This window comes from Schistocerca gregaria, chromosome 2, assembly GCF_023897955.1.
Source record: "Schistocerca gregaria isolate iqSchGreg1 chromosome 2, iqSchGreg1.2, whole genome shotgun sequence".
Taxonomy (NCBI): Eukaryota; Metazoa; Arthropoda; class Insecta; order Orthoptera; family Acrididae; genus Schistocerca; species Schistocerca gregaria.
The window spans coordinates 379992129-380007165 of record NC_064921.1 but is presented as its reverse complement, the minus strand read 5'-3'; the positions used below and the strand labels follow the sequence as shown (position 1 = coordinate 380007165).

At 36.8% G+C, this 15037-nt stretch overlaps 1 protein-coding gene across 1 annotated transcript in view; it reads left to right on the top strand.

The window, feature by feature from the left end:
• LOC126320514 (succinate dehydrogenase [ubiquinone] flavoprotein subunit, mitochondrial) overlaps window positions 1-14819 on the top strand; it is an 86444-nt gene extending 71625 nt beyond the window's left edge. Inside the window, exons 10-13 of the mRNA XM_049993998.1 lie at window positions 4484-4675; window positions 8091-8234; window positions 8405-8518; window positions 13714-14819. Coding sequence (XP_049849955.1) covers window positions 4484-4675; window positions 8091-8234; window positions 8405-8518; window positions 13714-13800 — 537 coding nt within the window. The 3' untranslated portion in view covers window positions 13801-14819. The remainder of the gene's footprint in view (window positions 1-4483; window positions 4676-8090; window positions 8235-8404; window positions 8519-13713) is intronic.
• The last annotated feature ends 218 nt before the right edge of the window (window positions 14820-15037 follow it).

Sequence of the window (15037 nt, the reverse complement as noted above, 5' to 3'; positions counted from 1 at the left end):
TTTGTCCTTTAGTCTAATGATGTACTGTCTTCAAGAAAACATTTTTTTTTTTGCAATTGCTAGCGTACTTGTGATAATGATGAAGTGGCTGTCATTTACCTGATACTTCTGGATAATTTGGTTGAGTCTTTTACATTACATTGCCCATTCATCTTGCTGACTTAAAATCCAGGGGAGCCTGCCAGACATGTGGTGTTAAGCTCTCACTGTTTGAAGAGCTCATTATGCTCCTGATGTTGTTGTTATATCTTCAGTAACAGAAATTATTTATTTTGCTTGTTTATGTATCAAGTTTTGCAGAACCATGCAGTTCACAGCTACTTCGTATGTAACAAGTCAGTACATGGTTTACAGAATGATGATTAGGAAATTTATAAACAAAAGAATTAATGAAACATAAAAAGATAGTGATGGTGTCAGTGAGGAGACCTGCTGTGCCATAATAATGTGACCATTTAATCTTGAACTGAGTGTCACGGAAATCAGTTAGCCCTTCATTGTTAAATACTTGTATAAACAGGCTATGAGTTCAAGGATGTTCATTTCACAATATTGTAACACAATCAAATAGGGGCAATGCAGGAGTAGGTTTAATAATGAATAGGAAAACAGGAATGCGGGTAAGCTACTACAAACAGCATAGTGACCCCATTATTGTGGCAAAGATAGATACGAAGCCCATGCCTACTACAGTACTAAAAGTTCATATGCCAACTAGCTCTGCAGATGACGAAGAAATTGAAGAAATGTATGATGAGATAAAAGAAATTATTCAGGTACTGAAGGGAAACACAAATTCAATAGTTATGGGTGATTGGAATTCGAGAGTAGGAAAAGGGAGAGAAGGAAACATAGTAGGTGAATATGTATTGGGGGAAAGAAATGAAAGAGGAAGCCGCCTGGTAGAATTTTGCACAGAGCACAACTGAATCATAGCTAACACTTGGTTCAAGAATCATAAGAGAAGATTGAATACATTGAAGAAGCCTGGAGATACTGAAAGGTTTCAAGTAGATTATATAATGGTAAGACAGAGATTTAGGAACCAGGTTTTAAATTGTAAGACATTTCCAGGGGCAGATGTGGAGTCTGACCACGATCTATTGGTTATGACCTGTAGATTAACACTGAAGAAACTGCAAAAAGGTGGGAGTTTAAGGAGATGGGACCAGGATAAACTGAAAGAACCAGAGTTTGTACAGAGTTTCAGGGAGAGCATAAGGGAACAATTGACAAAAATGGGGGGGGGGGGGGGGGCGGAATACAGTAGAAGAAGAATGGGTAGCTTTCAGGGATGAAGTAGTGAAGGCAGCAGAGGATCAAGTAGGTAAAAAGACGAGGGCTAGTATAAATCCTTTGGTGACAGAAGAAATATTGAATTTAATTGATGAAAGGAGAAAATATAAAAATGCAGTAAATCAAGCAGGCAAAAAGGAATACAAACGTCTAAAAAATGAGATCGACAGGAAGTGCAAAATGGCTAAGCAGGGATGGCTAGAGGACAAATGTAAGGATGTAGAGGCTTATCTCACTAGGGGCAAGATAGATACTGCCTACAGGAAAATTAAAGAGACCTTTGGAGAAAAGAGAACAACTTGTATGAATATCAAGAGCTCAGATGGAAACCCAGTTCTAAGCAAAGAAGGGAAAGCAGAAAGGTGGAAGGAGTATATAGAGGGTATGTACTTCAGGACAATATTTTGGAAGTGGAAGAGGATGTAGATGAGGATGAAAGGGGAGATACGATACTGCGTGAAGAGTTCAACAGAGCACTGAAAGACCTGAGTCAAAACAACGCCCCAGGAGTAGACAACATTCCATTAGAACTACTGACAGCCTTTGGAGAGCCAGTCCTGACAAAACTCTACCATCTGATGAGCAAGATGTATGAGACAGGCGAAATACCCTCAGACTTATAGAAGAAAATAATAATTCCAATCCCAAAGAAAGCAGGTGTCGACAGATGTGAAAATTATCCAACTATCAGTTTAATGTCGCAGCTGCAAAATACTAACGTGAATTCTTTACAGAAGCATGGAAAAACTGGTAAAAGCCGACCTCGGGGAAGGTCAGTTTGGATTCCGTAGAAATATCGGAACACGTGAGGCAATACTGACCCTAAACTTATCTTAGAAGCAAGATTAAGGAAACGCAAACCTACGTTTCTAGCATTTGTAGACTTAGATAAAGCTTTTGACAATGTTGACTGGAATACTCTTTCAAATTCTGAAAGTGGCAGGGGTAAAATACAGGAAGCGAAAGGCTATTTACAATTTGTACAGAAACCAGATGGCAGTTATAAGAGTCAAGGGACATGAAAGGGAAGCAGTGGTTGGGAAGGGAGTGAGACAGGGCTGTAGTCTATCCCCAATGTTATTCAATCTGTATATTGAGCAAGCAGTGAAGGAAACAAAAGAAATATTAAGAGTAGGAATTAAAATCCATGGAGAAGAAATAAAATCTTTGATGTTTGCCGATGACATTGTAATTCTGTCAGAGACAGCAAAGGACTTGGAAGAGCAGTTGAACGGAATGGACAGGGTCTTGAAAGGAGGATATAAGATGAACATCAACAAAAGCAAAATGAGGATAATGGAATGTAGTCGAATTAAATCGGGCGATGCTGAGGGAATTAGATTAAGAAATGAGACACTGAAAGTAGTAAAGGAGTTTTGCTATTTGGGGAGCAAAATAACTGATGATGGTCGAAGTAGAGAGGATATAAAATGTAGACTGGCAATGGCAAGGAAAGCGTTTCTGAGGAAGAGAAATTTGTTAACATCGAGTATAGATTCAAGTGTCAGGAAGTCGTTTATGAGAGTATTTGTATGGAGTGTAGCCATGTATGGCAGTGAAACATGGATGATAACTAGTTTGGACAAGAAGAGAATGGAAGCTTTCGAAATGTGGTGCTACAGAAGAATGCTGAAGATTAGATGGGTAGATCACATAACTAATGAGGAAGTATTGAATAGGATTGGGGAGAAGAGAAGTTTGTGGCACAACTTGACTAGAAGAAGGGATCGGTTGGTAGACATATTCTGAGGCATCAAGGCATCACCAGTTTAGTATTGGAGGGCAGTGTAGAGGGTAAAAACTGTAGAGGGAGACCAAGAGATGAATACACCAAACAGACTCAGAAGGGGGTAGGTTGCAGTAGGTACTGGGAAATGGAGCTTGCACAGGATAGAGAAGCATGGAGAGTTGCATCAAACCAGTCTCAGGACTGAAGACAACAACATATACTTAACATTACCTTGAGCACACAAATAACGACACACACTTAATGAAATTCTGATGTGACTGGAGGTTGAATCGAATAGCTGTAATGCTTAAGATGTATGTGAAGAAATTCATTTGTAAAAATCTGGTAGCAGAAATATTGTCACATTTTCAGTGGTATGTTGCAATTCTACTCTGTAAGCTATGCTGGTGTAGATGAGGGCTAAATAGCAATGATTTAGGACTTGAGGCAAAACTCCTCTTGTCATGGCTGCTGTGCCTGTCTTTTGATGTTTGTGTGTCCTCGTCCTCACCACAGGTGGGCGCCTCTCAACCTGGGGTGAGTGACCTGACATTCCTTTTTAACCATCCACAGTGTAACCCCTTCCCCTCTCCGAAGGGAAAGTATTAGTTACATCTTCTACTTTTATATGTTGCTATTGGCAGTACTAAGTCTTAAGAATGTTACGTAGCAATTCTGTCTCGTAATTTAAAGTTTGTAACATGTACCTTTCGTTACTCTTCTTCTTATGATTACTTTCAGTGTTGATACATTTATCAATTCTGGTACACCCTCATCCCAGAAATTGTCTGTGACTATAACAGTCATCCAGAATTATTTATGGAAACCGGAGTGTAAATATCATCATTGTCATGGTGGGAAGAATATTCCCAGAACTTTGTACATTTACTCTGCCGACTTAGTCCAGAGCCACTTTTGATTGTTGCCTACATTGGGTTTTCCATAGTTGGCTCTCTACGTTCTGTGGATGTAGCTTTCTTTGCAGCTTGTATCAGAGCATTTATATTGATGATTTGGCGCTAAAACAAAATTCGATGACTTCTAGCAACTGGTGATGTATTTGTTTTAGCACTTTGTGACCACAATCAGTGTCTTGAAACACACTCTAACCTGACACCTCTTGTCCACTAGGTGAAGAAAAATTTTACTACTGCAAAAGATTAAAGTTCATTCATTTAAACTGCTTCTGACAGACTGTCGAGTAGTTTCATATTTGATGAGTAAAACTGTTCACTAGCTTTTCATATTGGAGAATTTCAGCTGAAGTAAATTTCCAATCAAGTGCTGGGGCTAAATAGACTCAAGTTCAGTTTAACTCATTTTCTTATTGTATGTACTACATATCAGGGTGTGTACAGTTTGGCACATACGCCTTCCACTATCTACAGGACCTGTTAAATGTAAGCAAGATTTTTATAGGAGTATTTCATCATAACTAACTGAAATGCTCTCTTTCAGGATGCTGGTGAGGCATCTGTTGCAAATCTTGATCGTTTGCGCCACATGGATGGTGGAACTAGGACAGCAACCCTCAGGTTACAGATGCAGAAGACCATGCAAACACATGCTGCTGTCTTCCGTACTGCTGAGACATTACAAGAAGGCTGCCAGAAGATGGCAGAGTTGTATAAGCAGATGGATGATCTCAAGGTTTGTGTCAATCCTAGAGTAGCTTAATATTTTGTTTTCAGAATCTGTTTGTGGTACGGGAGTTGTTAAACTGGTTTCTTTTACATGCAGTCACACATTCATCTGTTATTTACTATATTTATGGATCATATGCTAACATTATAAGGGCTGCAGACAAAACGAGAATGAAATGGCACAAGATTAATGTTCAGTGAGACACAACAGTTGCAGTTTCTTCTTAATTGGCCTCAGTTGAATGTATTAATTAAAATTCTGTCCCATGGTCAACCATCTCCCTCTTTCTCTCCTGGGGAAGAAATATCACTACTATTTTTGTTATTATTCAGTCTTATAATTTCTTGAACCAAGTTATACAACTTATGTTTGAATGTGTTAAAAAAGTCAAGACACAAATTTGTGTGCCTTTATTTGCAAGAAATCAGTGTTTGCTGACATGTGTGGCTGTCATTATATGTATTAAATCAATGTTTGCTGTCATGATGACACTGACTTGAAAGTGCTTCAACAACACTTAAACAAGCAGATTTTTTTCTGCATTGTTGTGCACCTTGTGACCAAGAGGCAATGATGTTCATGGAGCAAATTATTCTTTTTGACTGCCTAAAAAATTTCACACCAAAGGCAATGTGACAGTTGCCATTTGCCATTCAGAAATCATTGTATTACTAACAAATGAAAAACATTTCCCTTTTTCAAAATTTGCCTCACTCTGATATTCGTATCATCTACACATTGGCTGTTACCTAGAAGTGCATTTACATTGACCATTTTACAGCAATGTGTGGTTGTGATAGTATTGCCATCAATATCAATGCAATGCAATATGGCTTCAATAAATGATGATATTTCTCTATGGCCTGTCAGTGTTGCTGATGGAGTATGCTGTTACAGATAGTTGGTGTTGTCCATCAGGAATGAGAGAATATTTCATATGGCTGGCCATATTTGTTTCTGCTTCCCTTTCTCACCCCCTGCATTCTCTCTCTCTCTCTCTCTCTCTCTCTCTCTCTCTCTCTCTCTCTCTCTCTCTCTCTCTCTCTCTCTCTCTCTAGGTCTGCTGTCACGTCACATGTGAGTAGTGAAACAATAGTTTGCTTCAGTTTGAAAGTTGACACTCATACATAGAGGCACTCAGGCTGTGGGAATATGAAAGTGGACAAACAAGAGAACCATGAACTTCATAACAGTGATAAATCTATGGGCAGAGCCATGAAATGTAAAAAAAATAGATCTCGCTCTGAAAAGGACACCTCATCTACCATAATATTTGCATCAAAGTTCTGTATGAAACACCAACATCCAAAAACTGAGGAGCAATCACCATTCTGGTTGAAACTAGTATGCAGTCTTTTCTATTAGTATTATTCTTACCAATCTGAGGCCAGACAATTTTACTGTAGAGTCCAAATCGTTATTTGACACAGTAGGGACACTCTGGAAAAGATGAACATCTAGCATTAGTTCACACATCAAAGCTACAGAAGCAGTTCACATGCATAAGAGAGACCACTTCTGCAAAACCTGGTTTCTCATTTTCTTGCTAACTTTTCCACTTGTGAGATGCAAAAGCAGCAAAGCCACACTCACTTTCATCATATCTGGCAGCAGTAATGTTTCCAAACATGTTGCTGCATTTCATGTGGCCAGCAATGTTACCACACATATTTGCAAGACCACATGAATACTGTAAGCAGGTTCAAATAGATCTATGTTGCGGTGGTTACTCGGAGGTTAGAGGCTTGCACAGGATTGACTAGCTTGGGGAGCTGCATCAAACCAGTTTTTCGATTGAAGACCACAACAAAAACATCAGAGTAGAACACTGACAGACTGCTTGTCAGTATGCTTGTGCATTATCATCAACCATTTGATATATTCACTACTGATTCTCTCCTCCAGGATTTTTCTCGCATTACAGCATTCAGACATACCCATCCATGCTGCTCCTAAATTTTTTTAATGTATCCTATCTTTCTTGTGTTAAGTATTTACTTATTGCTTGGAGTCCAGCAAAGAATATTGATTTATTTACCATTTCCCAGCACACCCCTATTCAATTTTCATTAGTCACGTGTCTGTCCTTCAATGTTGTCTGTTACCTGATCAATTTGTTTGCTTTGCTGTCCCTTCTAGTTATTCTCATCCTGTTTCTCTGTTATTTACTGAGCAGTGTGAATCTTTTTCTAATGGATTTTACATTAAAAATCTGTGTGTCAGTGCCACAAGTGAAAACTAGTAATATACACTAATTGTAAACTTATCTTTTTTCAGACACATTACAGATTTAGTTCTGAAAACCTTATCTAGTCTACCAATAGCTCTCCAGGCCACTTTTACTCTACTGTAATTTTTTTACACTAGATAGTTGTATTTGTTGCTCAGTTCACAAAAACTTTTCAATTTGTCTATAACTTTTTCCTTAATGTGTGCCATTTTCTTTTCAATAAGTTGATTATTGACCAGAACAAGTCATAAAGTGGTAGAGTGCAAGAAAAATCAGTCAAGTGTGACTTTTCAAAAATGTTATAAAATTGGTAACCAAACTGACTGGAAGATTTGGTTTTGTAAGGAAATAAGGTATGGTAGGGCTTTCTGATTTGTAAGAATGGCTTTTGTATCATGTTTTCTATTTAAGGAAATTCACATTACCATGATGGATAGAACCTGGCTGGAAAAATTGTCCAGCAGTGTGTGTGTGTGTGTGTGTGTGTGTGTGTGTGTGTGTGTGAGAGAGAGAGAGAGAGAGAGAGAGAGAGAGCGCACCCATGATAAAAACTAAGAGTATTTTCTCTCTTTATTGCTTCTGTGTTAGTTTTAACATAACAATTATTATGTGCCTCAAATTCATGTCACTAGTTTTTGATTTAGAAATATAATAATGTATAGTTATTGATTAAAATCTGTATTTCCATTTGGTGTTGGTTTTTTTTTTTTTTTTTTTTTTTTTTTTTTTTTTTTTTTTCCCCCCCTGATATGCCATTTCAGACATATGCGGTGTTAAAGATACCAACATTCTAAACTACAAAAATTTGAAAGGTAGAGTAAAAGAATGGATTCTTGTGTGTACATATAATTCCGCTCTTACATTGAAACAGTGATAAATATGTTTTCCTGTATTGGTCATGCCTGGTGCAAAAACTGCTTCCTGTACTGTTATATGAAAAACATACTAACTATAGAAAACATCATGAAAAAGAGTATTGAGTATTGCCAGCATATCATTCTAAAATGCTATGTAAGTTTTCAATAACTTACTGCAGAGTTATCAGTATCAATTTCAAGGGAACTTCCCATTTCCAACTTTAGTAGACCACTTTGACTAAGACTTGTATATGACTACAGATTTCATTATTGATGCTTTAACACTTTAAATAAAAAAAATAATACATTGTAAGGTTCCTTTCTACCAATCTAGTTGCTTGATAGAAGCTTGATATGGAACACAGACCTGGTGGAGACATTGGAACTGCAAAACCTCATGATCAATGCTGTGCAGACAATTGTGGGTGCAGAAAACCGTAAGGAATCGAGGGGAGCCCATGCTAGGGAAGATTTTAAGGTTAGTCTCATCCAAAGTTATAGGTTAAGTGATGTGATTAAGTTTAATAATTTTACATGTGATTCATGTAGTTGTAATGCTAATAATCCATACCTGTCTCCCAGCATTAATTTGCGCACAATAAATATATAGTTTTCATATATCATAAAACATACATGCTCTCTTCACAGGTACGTGTGGATGAATATGATTATTCCAAGCCTCTAGAGGGCCAGACACCGAAGCCAATGGAACAGCACTGGAGGAAGCATACACTGACAACAATTGATGAACGCAGTGGAAAGGTTAGGTTCTATAAATGACCTGTTTGGCTTAACATGTTAACAGCTAATTGTTTTAGTATAAAAGTACAGTAACAGTTCATATCTTGTAAGTTTCCAGTTTTTGTTTCATAACAAACAGTTGTTGTCACACTGCTTGCATTTATTGAGAAGTATTGCACATAAGAAAAGTGTGAGTATAGGACAGAGAAATGCAAACCAATTTGGTGGTGGTGGTGGTGGTGGTACCGGTACCTTACTGTATTATGAATTATAATAGAAACAAGGCCAACGTGAACTACAGAAACCACTAATTTACTATTATCTCTTTAAGAGGAAGTCGATAATGTGGTGGTAAAGTTTTTTCTTTTTCTGCAATGGTTGTAAATTCATAGGTTTTATATACAAAGCCATGGGCTACTAGCAAATACCATGATGAACTCATTATTGAATTGGCAGAGGCTTTGGTGAACAAAACAGAATCAGTGAAAGCCAGTTTCCTAAACTGATTCCAGCTAGAGAAGTGTCCAAATGGTCTTAGATGCAATACCAGGTTTGTGCAGAATGAAGCTAGGCAAGATCTGGGAAAGTGGAAAGAAAACATATCAGGTACTATGGTGAAAAATATAATGTGGGACTTTGTTTCCCATATTCCCCAAAAACTTCATGCTAAGACAACTAAATAATTTTCAATAAGAAAACACTTTTTGTACAATTTACATTTTAGTACCAACAATTTCTAATCCTATCTCCATGTGGGAAACAAAAGATGAAAAGTTTTTTTCCAGTGTAGTTAAAGCAACAAATTTTCATTTCAGCCTAAAAAACTGTCTAGGTTCTTTGTCATAGACAAAAGATCTCACTTTAAAGTTCAATAAACTGATTTAATTTTATGCAGTAGAACCTTCCCCCTCACAAAATTCCAAAAAACTGTGCAGAAGCACAGTATTGGACAGTTGATAGACACCCTAGCTTCCAAATCCTCAAAGTGTTCATGTTGTTTCACTTGACAACCTCGTAGTTGATTTGATCTGTCTCTGCTTCCTACATCATCTTTTATCTCTGGTTTAGGTCTATTCCAGTGATTCTTTCATTTCGTGATCCATGCAGCTGTGATTTTAGTGACAAATCATGGTTTAATTTGTTCACAATCATTTTTCTCTCTTCAATTAATTATAATATTTATTATGCGCTTTTACCCATGTACTCATTTTTAACTAATTTTTCTACAGAGGATTGAACATTCAACAGTCGACTGAAAAGCACATCATGCCTTTATTGTTCTAAGGTGATTACTTCGGGACAGCTCTTGTAGAAATTTCAGATGAAGAATTGAGTACCTTCATTTGCTGAGTTAACTACACACATTTTTGTGGAGACATGCAGTATTTAAACAAGTGTGGTGGCAGATATACTAATGATGAAGGCTTGGTCCACAACCTTTATATAATTATTGAGTGTAATCATTCTACATGTGCCTGTTGAAAATACTTACTGCAATTGCAGTTTTGATATACGTCAATTTCAAGTGTTGTGGGACACCAAAAGCCCTCTCTGCAGTGTTAAGTCATGATATTCTGGAACATAGTTCCTAGTAATCTGATCCAAATACATACTGGTGGCGTAAGTATACCCACACTTCTGTAGACAATGTGAGCACAAGCCATGTCCAAAAGAACAGAAACTCAGTCTTTCAGAGCAGATGCATAATGATGTCAGATATCTTGTTGGAATAAAGTAGGTCTGTGACTGAAGAGGAATAACGGGCAGGAGGATTCACAATTGTTTCTGGTAAATTTAATCGATGTTTACAAGGGCGGACGTCTACTTGTGGGCCTCCTAGACATGCAGGGACTTCGTCTGTAGTGCTATTCATATTTTTACCCTATCAGTATGACCAAACAGTTTTACCGAAACAGATAACAGGAAAAAGAATTCAAAAGTGTGCTTATTAATTAAAAAGCCATTTGCTTTGACCCCTGTGTCAGAATAGTCATGTTTTAAAAAATAGTTAGAAAAGAATATTTCGAAGCTCTGTATAGTCGGACAAAACTGAAGACATTGTCATGTATGTTATGGCCCACCTCGTAGGAGAGCAAATTAGATTGCCTTAAAATATTTGCTAATAATATCAGAGCCTTATTGTGGTACTTCGTGTAGAGTATAGCCCTAAAAAACATTCTTCTAACTCTTAACACAGCATCAAAAAATTATATATAGACATTAAATTGTTTTTTGATGGCCACGTCTGCTGTTTTATCTGCCATGATTGCAAAATACTCTGCTCGTCTGATATAATTCAATAATTTTCTAAGAAGTTTGACTTCGTGGGATGTCCATTTATAAGTTCTCTGCTGTAGCCACATTGAAAGTTGCTGGTTACCTTCACATCAAAGGCATAATAAATTGTTTAGTTACTGTTTTATCAATATGCCCTTGTATTACAAGCCCCTGCAAAACTCAGCAACATAGAGAAAGTACACAAGCTATGTTTTGTTTTATTTGTCGATTTTTTTTCTTTTGAAATCTGGCTAAATACGTTGACATTTGATTTTTAAGGATTTGAATTTCAGTACAGCTTATCTGTAACAGTCTGATGTTTAATGCACTTTCAGCCTTTCTACCTCTTTCTTCCAGTTCAAAAAACCAGTTTCCATTTTGTGAGTACTGAAAATGATGATCTTCAAATATTGTTTGCCAGTGTTGTAAATACAATCTTTCACCTCATTGTAATCAGTCCATGCAAATTGCTGGCTCCAAGAGGACTGATAAATGTGATGTTTAGTGTTCCCCTCACCTCCACCTGTGGAACAGTGTTTTCTGTTACCACCACACTTTTGCCCCCTTTGTCTTTTTCACACACAGCACAACTGACACTAACTGTAGGTTCACCATCACTGACATTTGGGGCATTAGACTTTTCTAATTATAAACTTGTCCACTTTAAGCTGGCCAATAAGGGACAAAAGGCTGATTAATAATTCAACCAAGTCACAGTCACAGTAAAACTGACCACTGACACTACCCACTGTGTGCCATATTAGTGCGCACACCTCATACAATAAGAAGTTGGCACACACTAATCGCACACTTTTATTTGGCTGCTGTTTCGCTTATGAAAGTAGGCTGACTTTGGGCTGCTCTAGAATGTTTATGGTCACTGCTAGTATTAGCTAAGTAACAGTATTGCTCACCATAACAATAAGTTATGAGTGTGTGAGTGGTGTTGATTTGTGTGTGGTGTTGTGCCTGGTGATACGAATATTATTTACAAAAATGAGTGAAGAGGCTTTACTGGTATCTGTGGTCCTTCTAGCAACGTATCAACTTTCCTGTCACTTCTATGACACTTTTAATCTATTACATCTTTGTTACTGTTATAAGATGTAAGCAGGCTGTCCTGGGAGGAGGAGGCAGACTTCTCTAAGCAATCGGTACATTATGAGCGAATCATAAGCTCCTGCTATACACATTCTCTGCTACTAAAAATTGGGGGAGAAAAAGTATATCGCCCACTCCCCATCCCTCAAGTTGGTGCTCCTGGTTTGAATCTATGCCCACTTCCTGAAGAACTGTCTGTGCTGATTTATTTGAAATTCGCACCAAAGTGTTCTCTAAATCTAAAATTCCTAAGCAAGAATTTAACTCCATGTAAGGGAATATTTGGGCTCAGTCACATTAATAATAATAATAATAATAATAATAATAATAATAATAATAACAATAACAATGTGAGCACATTAAAACTGACACATTGTGAAAGAGTAAGCTTACATTAGAAGATGGAAACTATGAAGCTAACTCGTCAAATAAAGCTATAAATTGTTTTGTAAATTTAAAGTTATTTGAGATGCATTGTCTCCTTTCATTTCCCTTGACAGACCTCTTACTAGCCACCATCCTCATTGCGGCAATATGCAGTAATTGGTAGACATGTGTAGAGCCCTTGCTAAATAGTATTACTCGATGTTACAAGAGCACTCACTGCCAAGGAAAACCAACAAAATTCTCTCTCTCTCTCTCTCGCTCTCTCTCTTTAAAAACATTATGAACATATTTGTCACTTGTATTCACCCAGAGTATCACTTGCCATGATGTATGTCTGAAGATGAAAACCTGCTCTTCTGTAGTGCATCATTTTTAATGTAACCTGATTTTGAGGTGATAAACATAAATGTGGTTGGAGCAAAATGTTTTGCTACATCGTTTAATTACAGCTGCATCCTTATTTTCATCAAGCTATGTATAAAATTGAAGTTGTAAGTCATACACATTTCTCCATCCTATAAATTAGTTCATGACTTGCAAATTGTGCATTGTTCTCTAGCAATTTAGGCATTAACCATTTCAGTTGCTACAGCATTATCTCCAAGCACTTTTCCCTTTTCATGTTCGAATGGCATTATGTACCTAACAGTTATTTTCCAATGTCTGTGTGTTTGATTCATTTCTAAGAGTACTTTAAAGAAACTTTATGCCTGCACATTATTTACTGTGACATCTTAACAAAGTAATATGTTCTCTTCTTAACATGTTTCTTCACACTCATTACTTCCAGTTGTTTCTCATTACATTTTCTCACATTCTCAAAAATATTTCAGAATTGTATTGTGTTTAATTCTGTGCACTCTGTTATGTTTGTGTTGTTTTTGCTAAATCTCTCAAATTCCATGTAGTAGTTGCGTTGTTTCAGCTGACATTTTTTCTTTTTTCTTCTTCATTGCTTAGTTTTGTAGGTCTCCCCATTATTAAACAAATGTTCATAATCCACATTTTCAATTTTGTGACAGTGGTTTCTTCCAGCTCTGTATCAGTTTTTACTCTGAAGCTATGACTGCTTGAAATACTAATGTTATTAACAACAGAGGAAGCATTGAGTTCCAATCGGGTACCATTAAAAGTAGACTGTTGGGCACCCCCTCCACACACACACACACACACACACACACACACACACACACACACTTGCTGTGCCATGCAAGCAAACATGGCAACTCTCTCCGAGTTTTAATTCGGATTTTGAACTACTGATGTGCTTTGAGAGTCAAACCCTGTCAATTTACTGTTTGATAAAATAGTCAGTTTCATCTCTTGTCCCATCTGTTCATATCCAGTCTACTTCGATTTGATTTCTTTAGGAAAAATGAATTGATGACAAACATGGTGTTCTTGACAGATTTAGTAGTAGCGTGTATAACATGTCAAATTTTTTGTTCCAGGTTGAGATCAAGTATAGGCCAGTGATTGACAAGACACTGGATGAACGAGAATGTGCTACTGTTCCACCTGCAATTCGTTCATACTGAAGTGAGCTACTTGAATCTACGCAATTCTGTGTGTTATGCAGAATGCCTGCACGCTTAGCCTTTGTATAGGGTACTATAGAAGAGTGTACCTACGTACAGTATTACACTGGAGTCCGATTTTGATTTTGCATCACATATTTTTTTAGGTATCTCTTAAACAGATAATGAATGACCTTGATGGTTATATCAGTGCAGCTCAGAACCAGCAATGGAAAGCAGTACTTACTTAAGTGTCCTCTGCAATGTGATAGTACAAGCATTTTCCAAGAAAATTTATGGTGCTCACACAAATATACCTACAGCTGTTATTTATTTATTTATTAAGGAAATGCAATCTGATCTTGAGATTGTCTGTAGAAGTACTTATATATTCAAATTTTGTAAAAGTATTTGTTGTTATACATTGGTTTTAAACACAAAGAACCTCATTTGTAACTATTTTAGAGTTTTGAAAAGGAGTGCTGAAAAGCATGTAAGACAGTATTTGTTTGAATGTTAACATGCATTTTGTGAAAGTTTCTGAATTTATCTTTTTTTGTTCCTTTTGGAGAGAAAAAATGCTTTTTTAACAAATTACCTGTGCTTTCCTGAATGTGTGTTAGCTTCAAATGTGACTAAGATTCATTTTTCATGTCCTGGTATCTGCAATGTACCTGAATATTAATGGCATATATTTTTCATGTTAGTATTTAGGCAAGAAAATTGCACTCAGTGGGCAGATTCTCAGTTTTAATAAGCTTTTTGCTGTAATATGATGTTCTTAAAATTTTATTGTCACTCCTTAAGAACTTCATGGATTTTTCAGTACCACATTACTACTTAATATTGTTTTAACGTTTTTTTCCGTAGCTGTCTGCTGCATTCTTGCAGTGCTATAAACAGCATATTTTCTGCGGTATTGTTTGAATAACAGTGATTTTTCTTTGCACATTGTGACAGTATTCTTTATTAATCCAAAACGTGTAAAAGGAATGTATAGTTGAAATTAGATGCTACTATTAAATCTTTATTTGTCTAGACTGAAGTTATTTTATTTATCAGCAGGGTTGCTGCTTCTGGATTCTGTGGGGCGGGGGGTGATTTTGACAAAGGCCAAATTCATAAGCAGTTTTACCTATTCGGATCAAATGTCGATCAGAAAAAGTAATTTTTGAGAACATATTCTCTTGGAAGACATACCCTCTTTTTTTCCCCAAGTCAGCATTCATGTAATTATAGTGTCCATACTGCCTACCAT